We start from the raw sequence: 20,869 nt of genomic DNA, 5'->3' as shown, positions 1-20,869 counted from the left end.
GCTGCTCCATGAAACAGCTCTTGAGCTGAGGGTAAAACAATAGCTTGATGTAAATCTCCTCGTGTCTAGATCTCCTCCGAAACTTGAGTCACTCCAACCGTGGATTCTGACTCCATCCGTCGTTCCCCCTCTAGTATCATAGAAGAGTCCAAGATCCTTCGTACGCTATAGATACCGCAAGATCCGCAATCCTGCATCCCAATGAGTCTTCAAAGGCGTCTGCATGAATGAGCTCAACAGCCCCACTGGGAAGCTCAAGTCCAATCTGGTGTTCAGCAACCAAATCAATGAACCAAACCGCTTCCGAAACAAAGAGGTATCAACCTGCTCACAAGGATCATCAACTGTAACTTTGGTATGCTAAGTCCTGGGAAATTGCTGAAGACCATACAAGGCCTTCCGGAACCTGTAAACCACCCCCTCTGAACCCGGAACCTCAAAGCCAGATGGCTGATCAACAGACACCTCCTCCTGCAAGTCACCATCTCTGCCACTTGCTTGGCTTTCCTACAAGTCCCCTGGGAAAGAGCTTCCTCAACTGCAGGAGGCTCTTTGTCCCCACTGATACGAGACATCAGAGCATATTTTCGCTTGTAAAGGCTCCTCTGACTGACGAATGCAAGGATTGGAGTGTTCCTGCCTGCTGCCATCATTTGACAAGCCATCCACCATCTCGTCCTGGAAAGCCTGCCGCAACGTATCCACATTCAAGTGGCCATGACGAAACTGCCACACATCACCTAACTGAGAACCTGTAAGAGAAAGTGCTCAGAGTTTGTAAATCCCATTCACTCCGCCTCCCGATACAACCTGGCATGCCTGGAGAGTAACAAAATGCTCCTCAAACTCCACCCGTACACTAGTCTTGCAAACCTCATGCACTGACAACAGATGAAAACCAAGAGATGGGACAAAAAGAACCTGGGAGGAATGCTTCCCCCCTTTGCCATCGGGAACGATCTCTAACCTGCCCTCGCTTTCTATGAATAGGTATAGTGGACTCATCACCAATCAGGATGTGACCTGCGTGCCTTTGAAGATCCTGTAATAACTCCTGTGAAGGAGTCATGTGCCTAGAAGCACCACTATCAAGAATCCATTCCCGAGTGTCCTGCAAGCTCTCCAATGTCTCCAACCTTCAAGCTACCTGGGGCTCTGATACCATGTCCGAAATCGCAATGGATATGAGACAAACAACTAAGAGCACAACGTAGCAAGACACCACGATGAAGATGAGCAAATGCAAGAGAACCACCAGCCTGAAAACGCAGGACTGTGTGAAGAAGAGCAAACGTAGAAGAGAGAGAGAGAAGCTGTATGAACTCTGCTCTATATACAAGATCTGGTACAATGTGGGAGGTGGGGGCAAAGGTGATATTTATACCACGCTACAGCACCAGTCGGCTAGCTCTAAATCAGCCGACAGGCTGCTAGGGTGTCCACGACTGGCAAATAGATAGTCGGGGCCTGCACAACAGCAGTTAGCTATGACACATACAGCAGTCCGCCACCACCGATAGAGTCAACCAGTGCAGACATCCATCTACGACCCAGAAAAATGGAAAAAATCAATGGAAAAATAAGGGAAAAATGGAGAAACACCTAATGGGTGGGCACACCCACAACAGAGGCCCTAGTGTGTAATTTACAGATAGGAGATGACTGCTAATAGTCCACTCATGCCCGCCATCTCACCTGCCCGCCTTCCCCTCCAGCCTTCCACTATGCCCTCTGCAGTAAACCTGCCTTCACCTTCCTCCTTCCCCTCTTTGCTACACACTCCTCTTACACCCCCCTTGTCTTTGTTTTTTCCACTTTCCAGCCCTTCTTTCTACCACTTCCGCTTCGTTGCTTTAGCAAGCATACAAAAAACTCCTACTGTGTTCAAGTTAGCCGCCCGTCCCTTGTTTGGCATTATGGCTTCTGCCCAAGCCAATCCTTCTCCACTTCCACAAGCCGTGAGAACTATCAATTTTTCACAAGACGAGCTTCTCATTCTCCAAAGCAACATCAACAAAATGAAGAAAAGACCACTCTCATTGGGAGAGTCTACTTCTCTCATCTTGCCTGCTTGCAAGTTAGAAATTGTCTTTTGGCAGCCCTCTCTTCAGAGCTGGCAGCCTGGCTGTGCACTTTCTTGATGCACATTTACTTGGATGAGGGTTCTTCCAAGTTGGCTTCAACTCCCCAGAAGTGTCACATGCACACTCTTCCGAGGGGTGACCTGGACATGCTTATTTCTTGCAGCTGCCTAAAGGGCAAAGTTAGAGGAAGATTATGGGCAGTTTGGAGCCAATTCCGCAGCCCTATAGGTGCCCAGAGGTGCCCAAGACATGCACCAATTGTTGGGACATTATGAGCACAATATGAACACATTTTATGACATTTTTGACATTTTTGACAACTTTTTGTGGCCTGCCAACCTGATTACGACTTGCTATCAAATCCCTATATAGAGGCAAGTCTGATCATTTCTATTCATTAAAAGATAGAGATTGTAGAGCCGAAGTCCAAGGGCATGTAGTCTAACAGTTTGAATCAGCCAAGTACATCTCCAAATCAGCGTTTTCCATTAAAGGACAGTAAGCATAAGTTCATTCATAGCATTCATAGTCTAGATCTACATTGGATCTATGACAATCATTGTAATTTCTCATTCATTCAGTAATATATAGTAGGAGTAGGTTCGGTAAAGAGTCTCTCTCTTCTCCTTCTCTCTACTTCTCTATGTCATGAGCATGTGATTAGCGTTAATCTTTATTGCTTTGTGTTAACCATCATTAAGCACGCTTCCACATAGTAGTCATGCTACATTGGTATCAGAGCATCTAGGCCAATCCTAGGTAGGAGTTCTGCATGCTGAATTAGGGTTTGTGTTTTAGTGTTTGCAAGAAAAATTAGGGTTTGCGTTTTTGCATCAAATCAACCTTTTTGCATCAGTTTTTTGCTCAAATTCAGCATAGTCTAGTACAACAAAGTCTAGATTTCAGCCTAGTATGGTTCTAGGGAGTCTACGATGCATGTAGAAGCCTAGATTAGGGTTTGTGGGCTGATTTCTACAAAAAAACAGCAAGCAACTCTTCATGGATTATTTCCAAGACTTACTCCACAAAGTTGGCATGAAGTATCTTGAGTTTGAGGTATGGTTACACAAGGCTCAAATTTCTTGGATGCATGAATGGAGAAGCAAGGAATCATAATGGATATTATGTTGATTGGTTGCGAGGAAAGGTTGGTAGCATACCAACCATTCCTCGCATACCAACAAGAGATTCAAGCAAGAAGGGCAACGAGTACAGTGGTGAGTCCACCCATGGAGGAAGCGCAAGAAGAGGGAATGCAAGAGCATGCCGTACAACTCTCAAGAGATGGAAGTAGCATCAAAGATAGAGTTCCCAAGAAAGGAGCAGACTCCAAAGGATGGTCCTGAGGTGCAAACATTGCCAGTTTCCAAGTTGACAACCGCACAGACCATGGACAAGGCAAACAAACAAGGATTCACAAGAGGTTCAAACTCAGCAAGAGGAATTTTCCAAGGATACCATAGAGCTTCCAAGACTGGAAGTGGATCAGGAAACAATTTCCTCAAGTAGGAGTGTAGACCAGTGGAAGATCTTGAGCAGGTGCTGATGTCAGTGGCAAAAGAGTCAATGGAGGTACCATATCCCAAGGTAAATCTCTCTATTGAGGAGGATGAGGTTTTAGCATATCCAACGTTTCTCTCCAAATCCATTGAGGAGGATTAGTGGAGTGCTAAAGTAGTTTCCAAAGTTTCCATGGAGTCTACCTTGTCAGCAGAACATCCAGAGGTAGAGGGACTAGTTCCAGTGCCCGCAGTTCCCGTCCTGAGGTGCAAACATTGCCAGTTTCCAAGTTGACAACCGCACAGACCATGGACAAGGCAAACAAACAAGGATTCACAAGAGGTTCAAACTCAGCAAGAGGAATTTTCCAAGGATACCATAGAGCTTCCAAGACTGGAAGTGGATCAGGAAACAATTTCCTCAAGTAGGAGTGTAGACCAGTGGAAGATCTTGAGCAGGTGCTGATGTCAGTGGCAAAAGAGTCAATGGAGGTACCATATCCCAAGGTAAATCTCTCTATTGAGGAGGATGAGGTTTTAGCATATCCAACGTTTCTCTCCAAATCCATTGAGGAGGATTAGTGGAGTGCTAAAGTAGTTTCCAAAGTTTCCATGGAGTCTACCTTGTCAGCAGAACATCCAGAGGTAGAGGGACTAGTTCCAGTGCCCGCAGTTCCCGAGGAGACAGTGACAAAGACTTCCAAGAAGCAAGCAGTTTTGGTAGCCGTGCTACCTACGCTAGTTTTGAAGATAGTGTATGTGCCTCCACAGCACCAAAGTTCAAGCATTCTTGAGGACCCTTACCAGAGAGGAGCAAAGGCGCATCATGTACACCCCTGCTCCAAGTTACGTAGGAGGAAATGGCATGTGCACACTCTTTCAAGGTGTGATGTGGACATGCTTATTTCTTGCAGCTGCCTAAAGGGCAAAGTTAGAGGAATGTTATGGGCAGTTTGGAGCCAATTTGGCAGCCCTATAGGTGCCTGGAGGTGCCCAAGACATGCACCAATGGTTGGGACATATTATGAGCACAATACGAACACATTTTATGACATTTTTGATGACTTTTTGTGGCCTAAAAGGGGCTGGCCGAACTGATTACGACTTGCTATCAAATCCCCATATAAAGGCATTTCTATTCATTAAAAGACATAGCTTGTAGAGCCAAAGTCCAAGGGCATGCAGCCTACAGTTTGGATCAGCCAAGTACATCTCCAAATCAGCGTTTTCCATTAAAGGACAATAAGCATAAGTTCATTCATAGCATTCATAGTCTAGATCTACATTGGATCTATGACAATCATTGTAATTACTCATTCATTCAGTAATATATAGTAGGAGTAAGTTAGGTAAAGAGTCTCTCTCTTCTTCTCCTCTCTACTTCTCTATGTCATGAGCATGTGATTAGCATTTATCTTTATTACTTTGCATTAATCATCATTAAGCACGCTTCTGCATAGTAGTCATGCTACAGGAAGCCACATCTCAGGTACTTGCAAGCAGCACTTTTTCCCTTGGCCAGTAGAAAATATTCTTCTTGGAGTCAATAGATTTGTTGAGGGCAAAGCGGGAAAAAACTGCATATTTCCCAATTTTCTCTCTCTCTCTCTTGCAAGCCGGCAGGTTGGACTGTGTGGCTACGCAGGTCTGCATGGGTAGGCCGGCGACTGCAGGATAGGAAGCGCACATGTGGGCTGCTGTTGTGCGCGCCTCCGTGCTGCTCTCGGCTGCTGTTGTGGCGGCTCTGTGAGGATTGTACAGCCGAGCAGGGCTACTGTTGATGCTCCTGCTGCTGTTGTACTACAGTGATGTTGTTTTCAAACCATGGGGGACCGGTGGTGGTGGCCTTATTCCCCAAACCTTCTTGATGCAGGAGATTAGAGATAGGCTTTTCTCTTTCTCTCTCTCATCGTGGATTGCAGGCCCTGTTGAAGAGATTTGGATACAGAGATCAAGCTACATATACACGGGATGATGTTCACGGAAGAGGTGTGTTGTTCCTCTTCATCTTGAACTTATGTGTATTCAGGGGTTGCTTGGCACGTCCTCTATCTTTCTCTCTCTGGGTTATGGAAAAAGCACAGGGTATTGCTATGGAAAACAACCCTGGTTTTGGCACCATGATTGGATGGTGTATCTGTGGTTTTCAAGAGGAAACAGGACTTTGGTTTCGAGGAAACAGGCCTATGGTTTATGGGATACAGGTCTTTGGTTTATCGGATACAGGTCTTTGGTTTCATGTGGAAAACATGTCTTTGGATTCATGTGAACAGGTTGTAGCTTTTCTCGAGGTTACATGCAAGCTGTGGCTAGAGGGAGGGACATGTGATATGGTACAGCCCTACTGCTGTTTGGGAAAAGGTTTGAAGGATCCATGGTTGAGATGGAGAAGACCTTTGGAAAGCAGGGAGGTGTTGTACAGGTGTGCCTTCTCTATGGTATGTTGTGCTGTAATAACGAGAGTTCTCATTTGGAAGTCCTAGGTGAAACTATAAGGGATCCTCTTGGTGGAGGATTCTACAAGTTGTACTTTGTACTCAAATTTAATCAAGTAAAGAAATACCGCTAGGGGCGCCGCTGCATTTTGGGGCCAATCGGTGTCCGTGTACTGTTCGCAGGAGCACTCTAGCTCCCCCTGTTTGTTCTCCTTTTCCAGGTTCTCGAAGGTGTTGAAGTGTTTTGTGTGCGAGTGTTCGTTTCACCGCTCATCAAGTTTTTGAAGGCCGGTTTCACTCATGCGTAGGCCACTTCATCTGAGGATCAGTCAGCTTTTTACTTTCAAAAGCAACTAGTCTACCATCCTGGAACAACACAGCTCCAATAGCAAACTCACTGGCATCCGTTTCAACCACAAATGGTTTACTTGGATCCACAATCTGTAACATAGGAGAAGTGGTTGCTTGATGTTTCAATTCATTAAAGCATCCATCCAACTCCTCAGCCCACTCAACAGGCGTATACTTATTGTACTTGCCTTTCTCCACCCCTTTTGAAAGATTCGAAAGAGGCAAAGCAATCTTTGCATGATTCCAAATAAAAGTTTGGAAGAAATTGACAAATCCTAAAAAGGATTTGACTGGGGTAATAGTCTTTAGGATTGGCCATTCACTGACCTTCCTGATCTTCTCATAATCAATGTGGGCACCATTAATAGTAATAACGTGTCCAAGGTATGTCAACTCTTGTTGAAGAAATCGCATGTTTCTCAAGGGTTTTACTATACACGAGGATATCATCTAAAAAGACAATCACAAACTTTCCTAGATATGGACGAAATAAATCATTCATCATTTGCTAGAAAGTTGCTGGTGCATTCGTGAGTCCAAACGATAAAACCAAGAACTCATAATGCCCATATCTAGTCCTAGACCTAGTTATCATCCTCAAATATCCTACTTTCATGATAACCTGTCCTTAGGTCAATCTTCGTGAAGTATCGTGCTCCACAAAGCGGATCAATTAGGTCATCCATCCTTGGCAAAGGATATTTATCCTTAACAGTAAACTTGTTAAGACCCTTGTAATCAACACACATTCTCTTGATCTTACCTTTCTTAAAAGAACAAACGCACCCCACGGCAAACAAGCGCACCCACGACAACTTACTAGGTCTTAAGTGCCCCATATGGAGGTATTCCGGAAGTTGTCTGGCAATTTCATCCTCCTCAATCTGGCTTAACCTATAAGGCTGTCTAAATACTTACTGAGCCCCAAATAATAGCTCAATCTTATGGTCTACACCCCTTCTTGGAGGTAAACCTAGAGGTAGTTCTTTTGGAAACACATCTGAAAATTCAAACAATCTCTTGAAAGAGTTTTCCCTCAGGGAGAATCCACGCTCCGAAGGTCCACTCCCTTCCAAGCGTGCCATATCAATAGCACCGGGGCTTGAACTAGTCTGCTGGACTCCCACAACCAATCTCTCAAGAAATTGAGGAAAATAGCTAGAATAGAAAGAACTCTTTGAATCAAGAAACGCTTCAAATTTATTCTTTAAAGAAGATACACAAATACCAGCACTACACTGCACTTCATTCTTTAAACCACAATAAAAAATATCACATTCATTATTGTTGAGCATCTCTTGTTTCCAAAGCAGAACATACATGACTATCATTATTAATTACATTTGATACACCAATACTAGTTGCTCATTGGACTAGATAAATCACCGACCAAGGAAAACTTCTCCATATTATGTTCAAAAGTGATTACATAACGTACATAGTCAATATTTACAATGGGACTTTTGTGGAAAAACCACTCTTTTCCCAGTAATACATCTATGCTGTCAAGGTGCATAACAAAGAAAGAAAGGTCTTCTTCATAATCTTGGATCTTCAAGGTGACCCGAGGAACCTTCCTTTGCTAACACTAGGACACGCCTTAAGCCAGATTGACCACACAGTGGTGGTCACTTGACACCACTAGGATATGTAATCTTTGGACAAGAGAAGCATCAATAAAGTTGTGAGTACTACCATGATCAAATAAAACATGTACAAGGAATCCCATAACTTCACCCGTCATCCGGATAAGGTCATGTGGACCAAACACCCCCATGTTAAAATGACAATTCTCACAACTATTATTGAAAGAATAAACATCAATAGAATGAATAAGTGATTACCTGGAACAGTACCCGTCTGTACCAAATGAGCATGTACTGGTGGTTGTATCGCTTTGCCACCACCTCCATCTGACATCACCACCCGGAGGTTTTTTATTGAATGGACAGTTACAAGCATAGTGGCCTTGTTTGTGACATTTGGAACATACCCCCTTGCGAGCATCACGGGTTGTGGTAAAATCAGATTGAGGCCTCCTACCAACAAGAGACCTCGCTTTAGATTGCTCTACAGATGAGACCTGCACAAAAGGCTGCCTGCTAGGCCTTGAAGAGGCTGTTGCGGCTAGGTGGTTTCTCTTCCCTTTCCTTTTCTTCTTTATTGCACTTCTCTGGTCAGAAGGACTTGCAGTGTCCTACCTTGCAGCTGCAACTGTATCATCATAGATACGTGCAAAGTGCAATGCATCCTCAAAGAACTTGATTACATTCCGTCTTACCTCATTTTGATAATCATGGGGTTTATAAAGCTTGAGGAAAGAACATACGGACGTAACGATTTGGGAGATCCAAGAACTTAGCTAGCTCTCGAAACTCCGGAATGAAAGCCTCAAAAAGCTCCCTGCCAACTGTATCTTCTAAAGTCGGCGAAAGTCTACAGTTTCATCAGGTTCTTTGATAAAAGTCTCCAAGAACATAATCTTGAAGTTTTCCCAGGTCCTAGGAGCTTTGAGTTTCGATTTGATATCTTGCCACCAAAAGAAGGTACGACCTCTTAAAAACATTTCTACTGCTGTTATTTTAGCTCCTCAGGGCAACAAACAATAGCGAAATGTGTCCCCCAAAACGACTCACCCAAGCTCTCACAAAGTCTAGATGACGCTCCTTTTTCTCCCCAAAAAACAACTCTGGAGTAAAAGGAGGATACGACCCAAAAGTACCTGATGGTCCAGCCTATGAAGCGGTCCATCGTTGTTCACTTTGTGCCACTCGGGTTTGTAGATTCTAAACGTGTTGCAATAAAAGGAGTAAAAGGAGGATACGTCCCAAAAGTACCTAATGGTCCAGCCTATGGGGCAGTCCATCGTTGTTCACTTTGTGCCACTCGGGTCTGTAGATCCTGAACGTGTTAGAATAAATTCCGAAGCTCGTTCGGATCGATAAGGACCATCTGTGGTTGCAGCTGGGTAGAACCCTCTGCACCCACTGTAACATGAGAAACTGTTGGAAGAGGATCACTAGTGTCCTGTCCCATTGCAGCAGGTCTACGACCAAATTGGTCAGAAGGAGAAGCTTCCATGTTTTCTGACAAACATTTTCAAAAGTTTAGCTTTGGTTTAAGTGTAGATCATCTTCCTTTAACTAACAAAGATTTAGTTTTCTTCATAATTTTTATGCATGAAATTTTTGGAAAAATTCTGATATAATTTCCTCATATTTCCAACCATAACGATATTTTCAAAAATTATCAAACCCATGAGCTTCTACTGGCACAAACCAAACCATAGGTGAAGCTGATCACCGTCAACAAAAAATAAGAAAAAGTTTATATCTCAGACAAATGTAGAACAAGTAATCCTTTTCTCACAGGATTAGTCAGGCTCTGATATAACAGAGCCCAACTAATCCTTTTCAAATTTAACACTCACATAAGCAAGAAAGCATTTCTTTCAAGGATTACTCGGGCTCTGATAGCAAATGAAACACACCAGCATAAGGTTCCACTTACTTGTGTGCTAGCCCAAGACCGACTCTCACTATTTACCATGCTAGAAGCTTATCCATTACTCAGCACCGCGGCATATCATCATAATATCACAAAACCATAAAGAGAAATTATAAGGGTTTGGCTAGCACTCGCCACCCAAACATAGGCTCCAATCCACATGTGGTGGTAAGCCACCCACCGAGATAGACACTGGCACGACCCTAGCAAGCACGTGCCCACAAAGCATGCGCATCCCATACCACACGCACCCCCAGCAATCACGGCTGCTGGCACTGGCACTGCCCAGCAGTGGGCTAACCACTAGCTGGGACCCTTAAGATGCCCCAGTCCCAAGGTCGAGTTCCACATTATAGCCACTTGACCAATTCACACTGCTATAAGAACTGTCCAGACAGCCTTTTCTAACACTAGCCACGTTATGTCCACACAACACGAGCCATAACATGCATTGTGCCCCATTGTGAGCCCTAGTGTAGGGACATGTCAGGCCAAGCCTCCATGCAGTTTTCTGTGCATGAGCCCCGCATGGTTTTGTAACACCTGCTTGGAGTTAAGGTGTTCACAGATGTCTGGCACCTTATTAGGCCAAGTGCCGGTGGGCACCAAACATCGGTCTAGATCATGTAGGAGGCAGGATTCCCAAATCAGGTCCAGACACTCCTAGACATGTCCAGCAGGCCGCCAGACAAGCTGGGCAGAAGTCTGGACAAGCCAGAAGAAACTGGACAGGTCTAGGCAGAGGCAGGGCAGGCATGGGAAAGCATGTCAGGCAGCCCTAAAATGCAGATATCCCTATAAATAGGCCCTCCTCTCTTTCACGGTTCACATTTGCCATAGAGGATTTCATGTTGTGGCAGATGCTCTTAATCAAAAACTACACCTGGTGGCTACATCAACGTCTTTGCAGCAACAAGAATCCAACCATGCACGGGAGGTTTGGGCATCTGGACATCAGAGTCGAGAGGCTGGGTATGGACAGGCTGGCAGCACACCCCAGACAAGTTAATATTACTTTTTTAAAAGCCCAACCTGGTTGTATGCAACCACCCTGACCAGTAACTAGGGGCTATGTTTTTTTGAGGATCGAATGATCAGTAGCAGCATGCTTCAAAAGGCAAGCTGGGCTCAGTTCAGTGAGCATTTGTCTTCCTCCAAAGCAGGACCTTGAGATTTGCTGTTTCCAGCCTGTACAGTAGTTGCAGTGAGTTGTATACGCTAGTAGAACATTTCTCCTTCCTTACTCTATGGTATCAATCAGTAGTTTAAGGCGTCTGTTGGGTTTTGACTATGGTTTGTGCATGTCTTCCAGTATCATCTCTGTTCTAGCTCAAATCTAAAGTGCAAAAAGCCTTACAGCTAGTATGAACCCGTCCATTTAATACATGTCCAACCTCCCATCCTGCTAATGCCGGTAAGTGCAGCTGGCCCACCACTGCAAGTATGAAAAAACTTTTGGTACAATTATCTAACATATTTTGGTCAACCAACAACCCCTAGAGAAGGTTGTCTGCCTTTACTCGTTCCTTTGTTGCAAGTCCTGCAGCATGTGAATGCGTTCAAGAGAGGAATTGTTTTCAAAACATTTTCAGATTTTCAACTTTGTCAATTCTTCCTACATAGAAATTAGGATGCTGGTGTCATAAGATACGAGTCTTTCCACAGAGCTTGTGATGCTGACAATGATAATATCAGTGCACGTGTAGATGTCCTTAAAAGCTATCTAAGATGCCTCAGTTGCACCTGGATTGTCCTGTTTATTTGGAGTTTGTTAACGCTGCGCTTCTATGACTGGGGTCCTCTGTTGTTGTGACACTTTTGTCAAGGATGCATCTCGTTGTTCCTCTTCGGCATGTTCATACATAGATCCAGCCTGTTGTGAGCATGACTGTGAAATGGTGTCTTTCTCTTGCTAATGGACGTCGGGATTTTAGGTAAATGTTCTGAAAGAAGGTTTAACAAACAGAGTCTGCCGGGTTTTGGCTGTGTCTAGGCTGGGAATTTGGAGCAGGTTCTGTTTTGTGGGACCTCAGCCAATCGAAGTTTTGTGGATCCTCCTAGAACGAGAGGTTCTTTCAGCTGAGCTTATCCTATGATATGGGCCTAGCCTACATTGTTCCGAAGACACAGAACACTGGCAAATTGGGGAGAAAAAAAATCCATTTTCATAAGCAAATATGAGAAGAGGCCCTAACTATATAGATCAATACATTGTTGTATCATTGCTGCTTAGAGAGCTTTGTTAGATCTCAGAGTTTCGCACCTGTTCAACATCACGCTCCACTGGAGCATTGCGCGATGGGTCTGCCATTGATGAATTCACAGAGCTTAAGGCACCTTAGCTTGTTGAGCGATCTTTTCATTTACCCGGATGGCCCTTTCTGCTGCCTGCGGAAGACTCCTTGGAAGCGCATACCTAAGAAGGCCGCCGATCCGCCCCCACCCCCCGCAAAAAAATCAAGGCCACCAAGAGGATTATGAGCGTCAGGGGAACAGGAAAGCCGTTGGAGCTGGAAGACATGGGCAGTCGAGGGAAGAGATTGGCAGTCCAGGGAATCCCCGCCAATTTCTTGGCAGCTTCAATCTGTCTTCTTTCTGGGATTGGCTTGTGCACGAGTGCGCCCAATTCTCATATCTCTGTTGCGCAGCATGCATGTGAGCGATTCTGAAGTTGGACCTGGCTTTGCGAGTGCTGGGCTAGTAAACAATACGCGAGGCCCAAAACCGTTATATATATGCTGTTAAGGAAAAACCAAAGAAAAAAAAAAGAAAAATGAACAGAAATCACGAGGATCGCACCGACAGAGGATGATCGGTGGCGCTTGCAGGAATGGCAATGCGCTTTCCTCAAATGGTAACAGTGTTAGGGGGGGATTCTTCACGCCGGAAAGGAGGTGGGGCTCAACTCTGCGGTACCAACAGGGAGGAGGAAGGTAGGGGCCGCCGTTGCGAGAAGAGAAAGAGGGGGGGGGGGGGGGGGGGGCGGAACGCGTGCGTTTGTTTTCGCAGAGGAAGAAAAGGGCGATCTGGTGAAGCTTGTGACGGAGGCAGGACAGTTTTCATAAATGTGCAGGACTTGGGAGCTAGGGTAGACAGGCTCTAGCTAGCTAGCAGAGTAGACTGTGCAGTGTGGACTCATGGAGTTATGCGCGGTTGGAGAGGATGGGCATGGCAAAGGGCATGATGGGCATAAGTGAGAAAGGCAGAAATGTACTTTTTCTGTTATTCTTTATTGCAGAAAGCCATGCCGGACGGTGAGTGAGAGAGAGAATTGACTAGAGCTAAGAGAAGCACTCAGAGAGAGCCTATGCCCTAGAGACTAGAGCACAGAGAGACACAGAGGACTCAGGAGTCACCTCAAGCACAAAGTTCAAACCCTCATGATGATGCAAGGAGGTCAGAGGCAGCATCATAAAGATGATGATGATGATGAAGATGATGATGAAGACCTTTCTTCTTCTTCTTCTTCTTCTTCTTCCTCTATAGGGCCTACGGAAACTGTGAGAGATGGAAGAAAAGGCTGAAGCTGAAAGCACAAGCTTTCTAGCAGCCCCTTTTCCTGCTGGTTTTCTTTGCCTGATTGAATGCGATCGATGGGATGAAGATGGATCTTGCTCCTTTTGCTATGATCCTATGTGCTGTTGCGCTCTCGTGTCATGGGGGCATGAGAGAGTTGAAGGAGATACAGGGCCCCTGGTCAGCACCATGCGCACACTCTCACACCTCGTTTTGCGTCCTGCTATTCTGGGGGACGCCAAAATCTTTGCTCGAAAAGTCTGACAGAAAGAGGGAGTAACGAGATGCTCTTGTCGGGAGCAGCCTGCGGGGGCTCTCTAACATCAAGGAAGCCTCGAGGCAGGGGCGATGAGGAGGAGGAAGGATGGTGTCTGTAGGCTGTCACCATCTGGTGTGCAGTGCACTACATGGTGAGGAGATTCCAGCAGTCAATGAGGGGAGACATTGAATACAGAAAGGGGCCACCACTGCCCAGATGCTCTGCAAGGTATTTTGGTGAAGATGATGATGCTCTCTCTCTCTCTCTATCTCTAGACTCTCTCTCTATACACACACACACACTCTCTCTCTCTCTCTCTCTCTCTCTCTCTCTCCCCCCCCCCACACACACACACACACACTCACTCTCTCTCTCTCTCTCTCTCTCTCTCTCTCTTTCCTGCAGCTTTACGCCTGGATTGTCCTCCTACATGCACCCCCCCCTCTCTCCCTTCACATCTCACCCACCACTTACTGGAGTATACCTCCCCACCGGTTTTGACCCCCCCCCCACCACCGACCACTTCTGCAGAGTTCTGAGAGTGACCCTCATGATGCCTGGATGGCCATTGCCTTGACAACATGTCGGCTTCCTGCCGTCACCATGCGTCATGTGCACTTCTGAAAGCTCTGCCCTCACCTTACCCTGTCTAACTTTAAACTAGTAACTACCTCATTAGCTCTGCATATTATTTAGGTGCATGTCCAATCTTAGAGCCTTCGCACATGTGACATTTTGTGCGGTATTCCTGTACTATTTAGCATTAATACATGTACTCTTTTAGCATAAATATTTCATTCATGTACTATTTTAGCATGGGCACATAGAGATGGACGAGGGAGACTCCTCATCCACGAGCTTTGGCCCCCATTCATCCCTCCCAAAACACAAGATTCTTCCCCCTTTTTTCCTCGAGTACACACAAGGTCTCATCAATATTTTGAGAGATGGACGAGCGAGACTCCCAAACTCCCCTGTCCACGAGCTTGGTTGGGGGAGATCTCTTCCAAAAAGCGAGATTCCTTTCGCTTTTTACCGGGTCCACCATCGACCCCGAAATGTGTAAAGGCCCTCAGATTGCCCACCCAATTTGATGGCTTTTACACAATTGCCTATTTTTTTACTTGCAACATTTTCAACACCTAACCCCCATTGCTACTCCACACAAAATTCAACTACTATCTTGTACATGATTGAACAAATTATCACATAAGAACCGTTTCTAACAATTATGCCTTGATTTTGGATTTCCAATCAACGGTTGTATGCTTCAGCTAGCCCCATTTACGTAGAAGCAGTTTTCGAGACAAGGATGGAACTTGATTTTCGAGTCCATCATACTTGCCAAATTTATGTCTTTCATATGTGCATGGAAACAAAGTGTATAGGCAACTTTTTAGCTAACCACTTTTTTTTTTGTCCCATATGTCGAACTCAGATTCCTCCACCCCTACCATCAGACTACTCGCCAAAATTGTTTGTTCAAGCCATTCAAATTCTTGCATATCCAAAGATTGGGCATGTGTAGTGTGTAACTCCTTGCTAGATTAGGCACTTTTTGAAGTGTCGTCCATTATTGGGCATACACCAATATGTTGCACAATGGGAAAAAGTTTTTGACGTGTCACTTAAGGTCAATAATCATCGTGTCTTTACAAAATCAAGGAGCTTTATCAAATGTGCAAACAACATCAAGGGAAAAGGCTGCTTGGAGCCTCATTATAGTGGAGCGGTGTTTTTGGCAATGTGTTGTATGGTGGCATGGCATTGAGAGATAGGCACCATAGAACTCTCCTTATTTCTCACATGCCACTCATCAAGTCTTTCACATTTCCATTACTGAAGCAACACAATTTTGGAACCAAAGGTTTAAGGGACCATGTGAACAAGCTTATCCCATTAAATATCTCCCGATCGTATCTCACCCAAGTTATACAATTGGTTAACTAAAGAATTGATTGAAACTTTATTAAGTATATAATTGTACTAGTTTGTTTCAAATGTAGCACCATCAAAATATTGTTCATGCTTTATGCCATGCACCTTCATAGGGAAGTGTGATCCCTCTTGTCTCTTTACCATGTGCTAGTCACTACATCCTATAGGCATCCAAACTACAAGTGCTAAGTTTTAAGGCCAAAGAGCCTAGGTCAAGGGTTTGTCCCACAATTCATTCAAGCTATTAATGGAATGCCATATGTAGTAACTTTGAAGGCTACAACGATCCAAGTGCATGCCAACTAAATCATAAAACAAGCAACTAGATTGTTAACACGATACTCGTGAAATACAAAACCGTGGCTCACTACAAAAGAAATGCAAAAATCTTAGTGTTGCTTCCAACTCACCAACCTATATTTCATCAAATGCCTGACATTAATTTTTTCAAGGTTTGATTTTGGAGGACGAAATTATTGATATCATTGGGTTAGGGATGTGACATTCCTAAACTTTTTATCTTATGGGAAAACAAGAGGTAGATTATGACATTTGAGAGTGATATATTGGGAAATTGGGAGGAGCGTAGGATAAGAAGAGGGGCAAGAAAGGATTATGATGGTCAAAATTTAACTCTTTTATTGAAAGGGTCCCCACAAAGCAAAAACTAGCCAAGAAAATTAACTTATTATGGAAATATAATGTTTTGATAGAGAAATTACATAGCGATCACTATTGATGCTCAATAATAATATCTAGAGACAAAGCATACCTACTAAAAGACTATAGTACTATTGAGTGGCTGCTATTAATTGTATTGTTCTTCTTTTTATAACTGTTTATTAGAATTTTTGGTTGACACTTCCAAGCCATCAAGAAGAATGACAAGAAGTAACCATTGACTTTTTTTAAATTATTAAAACCATTTTTCATACAAAACATAATCTAAATTTATTACTCCCCATTGAATGAAACCTATATTATGTTAACATGCACGTTGCTTCCTCGTATACCATCAAGAAGAATGACAAGAAAAAACCATTGACTTATATATATATATGACATAATCCAAATATACTGCTCCCCATTGAATGAAACCTATATTATGTCAACATGCACATTGCTTCCTCGTATTCTCACAAGTTAATGTGTGAAATGAAGCTATTATAGAATTCTTACTTGGTGAATAAAATGGTGGGCTGAACCCTTTAATGTCCATTTCCTTTATTTGAGAAACTTGCAAGAGAATCAAGAGCTTTCATATCGGCGCATTCAAAAAGGTGAGTACTTCAAATTGAAAAGTTTAAGCACGATACAAAAGGCTCAAAATTCATGTGGGTAGTTCCAAGGGTATGCAACACATGTGCAAGTAGAATTTCTCATCAATTAAAGACCCTTAAAAAAGTATGTACAAGTAGCAATGTTATGGGTTTGCTTTATACTTCACTCACATGTAGCATTATTATTACTTTATAACACACTTTGGAATTAAGGACAATAATAAAAAGGTGAACTTAAATTGCATAATATAATGATTACCTAGTCTTAACCATGCAAGTGGCAACATATTTCTAGTTTTTAGCCTTTGGATAGCTATTGCCTAGTCTTAAGCATGCAAGTGGTAACATACTTTTAATAAACTTAGATCATGAACTTGTTTCTGTAATTTAATATATAGCTACCTTGCTAGGTACCTTTTTATCACCTTGAAGAGTAGTATCTCGCTTTGATATAAACCATATCTAGCACATTAGATATCCAACACATTATCCATCACATTAGATATGCTTACACCATATCTGGCACATTATCCATCACATTACATATGCTTACACCATATCTCGCACATTGGATATGCCCACCTTTACTTGCCCATTTTCAATCATGTGATGCATTATTATATTAAACACTTTAAACCTTTGCATACTCTCTTATTGCTTAGCTTAGCCACATGATATTTAACCAGAATCTATTTGAAGTATAAGCAAACTTTCATGTAGGATGAGATCTTGATTTGTCAAGAGTGGGCATTATTTGGCACAAAATCTCTCTCTCTCTCTCATTGTGTGTTTTGTGTGTGTGTGTGTGTGTGTGTGTGTGTGAGAGAGAGAGAGAGAGAGAGAGAGAGACAGAGAGAGAGAGAGAGAGAGAGAGAGAGAGAGAGAGAGCTCTCATTGTGTGTTTTATGTGTGTGTGTTTGTGTGTGTGTGTGTGTGTGTGTGTTTGTGTGTGTGTGTGTGTGTGTGTGTGTGTGTGTGTGTGTGTGTGTGTGATAAATTTATGAGCATATAAATATACTGCACTGGATATTACCCAAAAAAAAAGTGTGTGTGTGTGTGTGTGTGTGTGTGTGTGTGTGTGTGTGTGAGAGAGAGAGAGAGAGAGAGAGAGAGAGAGAGAGAGATCATATGTACAATGTGGATCATGCTATTACATGAGTATTGTGTGTGTGTGTGTGTGTGTGTGTGAGAGAGAGAGAGAGAGAGATCATCATATGTACAATGTGGATCATGCTATTACATGAGTATTGTGAATGTGTGTAGGCAACAAAACTCACAAAGACAACCTTGTCATAAAATTGTATAAGGAATGGTTGAAGAAGAGACTAAACATAAAAAATGGAAACAATTTAGAGTATGATAGAGGGACATGTTTATGGAAGGATGGTGAACTAAAACAAAAATTAAATGATCATTGAGAACCAACGAGTGAAGTTGGTTTACAAGCTTAAATGCCAACAGGGAATAAGTCAACAAATGAGGTTGTGAAGGAGTTAGTGTTGAAATTTGTGGTCAGCAAATGAAGTGGAGGAGTTAGTGTTAAAATTTGTGGTGATGAACACTACTGATTGAGAGGGAGTGTAGTCCTTGTTTTGGATGGATGTGCATAAGCTTTAAGGTTAATGTGATTATAGTTGGTCAAAAGATTATCTATGAAATCTTATAGTTGGTAAATATAAAGGGACGAATAAAGGATGAAAATTTATGGATGAGAGTGGCAACATTGATGATGAATTGGGGTTGGTGTCATGGTAGCCACATTAGAGGTGTATTTGGCACATCATATGTGTCACTTTTTGCATTAGGCTAGATGCCTATAAAAGTGGTTATACTTAGACTCATATTTGTGTGAAGGTTTTCAATCGAATAGGAAAATTTGTTTGAGATTATCTGAAGAGATTAAATTAGTGTTCACTGCCTATATTTTCAGCAATGGATTTATTATAAATATTTGATCATCCCTAGCTCTAGAAATTAAGTTGGTATGAGAGCTTGTTTGGTATGATTCTAGGATAGGATCTTAGTTGTTATCCTAGTTTAAGCTTATGTCATTTGGTCAATTTAAGTAAAGCTTAGTATGCGAGCACATGTATGCATGCACTCTCTCTCTCTCCCTAAGCTTATGTCATTTGGTCAATTTAAGTAAAGCTTAGTATGCGAGCACATGTGTGCATGCTCTCTCTCTCTCTCTCTCTATCTCAAAGAGCTACAGTTGGGTTCTAATTTCTGCTATGAAAATTTGTAATGCATACCCAAACCCCATCTTCTTTGAGCCTATGGGAAATATAACACCTGCCCCTCAGGGGTTATGACATCTTGAATAGTACATTTTCCTTTAGTAGACAATGGGGTATCAAAAGCTCTACTCCAATGTATATTTTCATATCTTAATGAATTCCCTGTCTATGGAGGCCTTCCAGACTAATGTATATATTGGCTAACTTTTTCCAAATTAGCAACCAATTTGCTTGTGTATGGATAGCCAAGAATCTTACCATGCACATATCCAAATAATATATCCCAATGTTGTAGTTGCCATTTACCAAATGAGCATGTTTGAAACTTTGTACATATTGTTGCTACCATAAGTGCCCAAGGCTATTCTTGTGCAAGAAAAGTATCTAGCAATGTTGCTTTTCTTGTCAATACATGATAATTTAGCATATTCTATTTCCACATAAATATTATATATATGATCTATGATTTGTCGTGTAGGGACAAAGCCATATTGAGCCAGATGTAAGCCCCTATTCAAGATCATTTTGATCCTAGCAATGATCATTTTAGTGATTAATTTATAGATCACAGACATTAATGTAATAGGGCACCAATTAAAAATATTTGGATACATTTATTTTTTTGGCACCAGTTTTTTATGTTACGAAAATCACTCCCGATATTGGGAATTACATTTCTTATTTGATATTGGGGATGCTCGTGTGTGGTGTGCCAGTGGTTATAAGTGGTTTGATACTATGGTTTCCTCTAGAGAATAATTCCCACATACGACATGTCACTAAATCAGTGTGATCAACATTTAAACCATACAAACAGTCCAATTTGGCATGGTACTCAAAAGAAGCATGATAAAATGTGTAACCTTTTTCTGTATGGACAAGTTTCTTTTCAGATATCCATTGCATTCAAATGATGCAGTACATTTGTCCATGATGCAGTTACAATCATATGTGAGTGTTACCGCCCGTAAGTATTGGCATCACACACGGTGGGAAAAATTATTAGTCCCCACATAGAAATGCATTTGTTAGCCCTAGATCCTATAAAAGTTTGTGCCAAAGAATAGCTCTTTGGACTGAAACCGCGAGGGAGAATAAACCGATGTGCAAATTCATAAACTTGCCACTGAACATGCATTGCACAATGATCAAATGGCCAAATGGATCATTATAGGCCACTTTTGGATGTAATACATGTCTAACTAGTACACAAACTCCATAAAAAGTATTCAAACTTGCATAATATATATCATAGTCATGGAAAAACCAGTTTGCCCATCTAGAGCATGCTGATCATGTTCTTGCAAACATACCATATTTGGTTTCATTCTGTACATATAGTTTTAAACTAATCTCCAAATTCATAAACTTAGTCATTGAACATACACTGCACAATGATCAGATGTCCACCATCTGGATCATTATAGGCCACTATAGGATGAAATACTTGTCTGAATAGTACACAACTCAGCTAGCTAGAAGTAATGTCCTCCAGCTGTAAGTAGTCATGGAGGGATTGTTGCAATTCATCTTAAAGTAAGCATATGCCTCTAGAGGCTTCTACCCAAACATAGCATTATTTCTCATCTTCCATATTGTCCATAGAGTCCAATATCTAGTCCATAGAAAGAAAACATTAAAATCAAGAGAGTTGGGCACACTAGTCCCAAATATCCAGAGATACTTTCGATATTGCATGCCTTGAGATCAGCCAATCATCGAAGAAACTCCCTTGTCTCCAAACACTGCATAACAGATGTGGT

General features: G+C 42.6%; 1 protein-coding gene across 4 annotated transcripts in view; it reads right to left on the bottom strand.

The window, feature by feature from the left end:
• LOC147619646 (PH, RCC1 and FYVE domains-containing protein 1-like) overlaps positions 1–13,842 on the bottom strand; it is a 71,069-nt gene extending 57,227 nt beyond the window's left edge. The window contains exons 1-2 of one of the 4 annotated variants that reach the window (XM_086773329.1): positions 12,676–13,842; positions 12,140–12,568 (exon numbers count right to left, since the gene is read on the bottom strand). In XM_086773329.1, coding sequence (XP_086629455.1) covers positions 12,140–12,187 — 48 coding nt within the window. In that variant the 5' untranslated portion in view covers positions 12,188–12,568; positions 12,676–13,842. Of the gene's footprint in view, positions 1–8,213; positions 8,924–12,139; positions 12,583–12,675 lie in introns of those variants that run through there. The other 3 variants (XM_086773330.1, XM_086773331.1, XM_086773328.1) reach the window with 3 other exon arrangements.
• Between the last annotated feature and the right edge of the window lie 7,027 nt (positions 13,843–20,869).

This window comes from Cibotium barometz, chromosome 33 (assembly GCF_041138505.1).
Source record: "Cibotium barometz isolate CiBa-2024 chromosome 33, ASM4113850v1, whole genome shotgun sequence".
NCBI classification, from domain to species: domain Eukaryota; kingdom Viridiplantae; phylum Streptophyta; class Polypodiopsida; order Cyatheales; family Cibotiaceae; genus Cibotium; species Cibotium barometz.
This window is presented reverse-complemented; position numbering and strand designations above follow the sequence as displayed.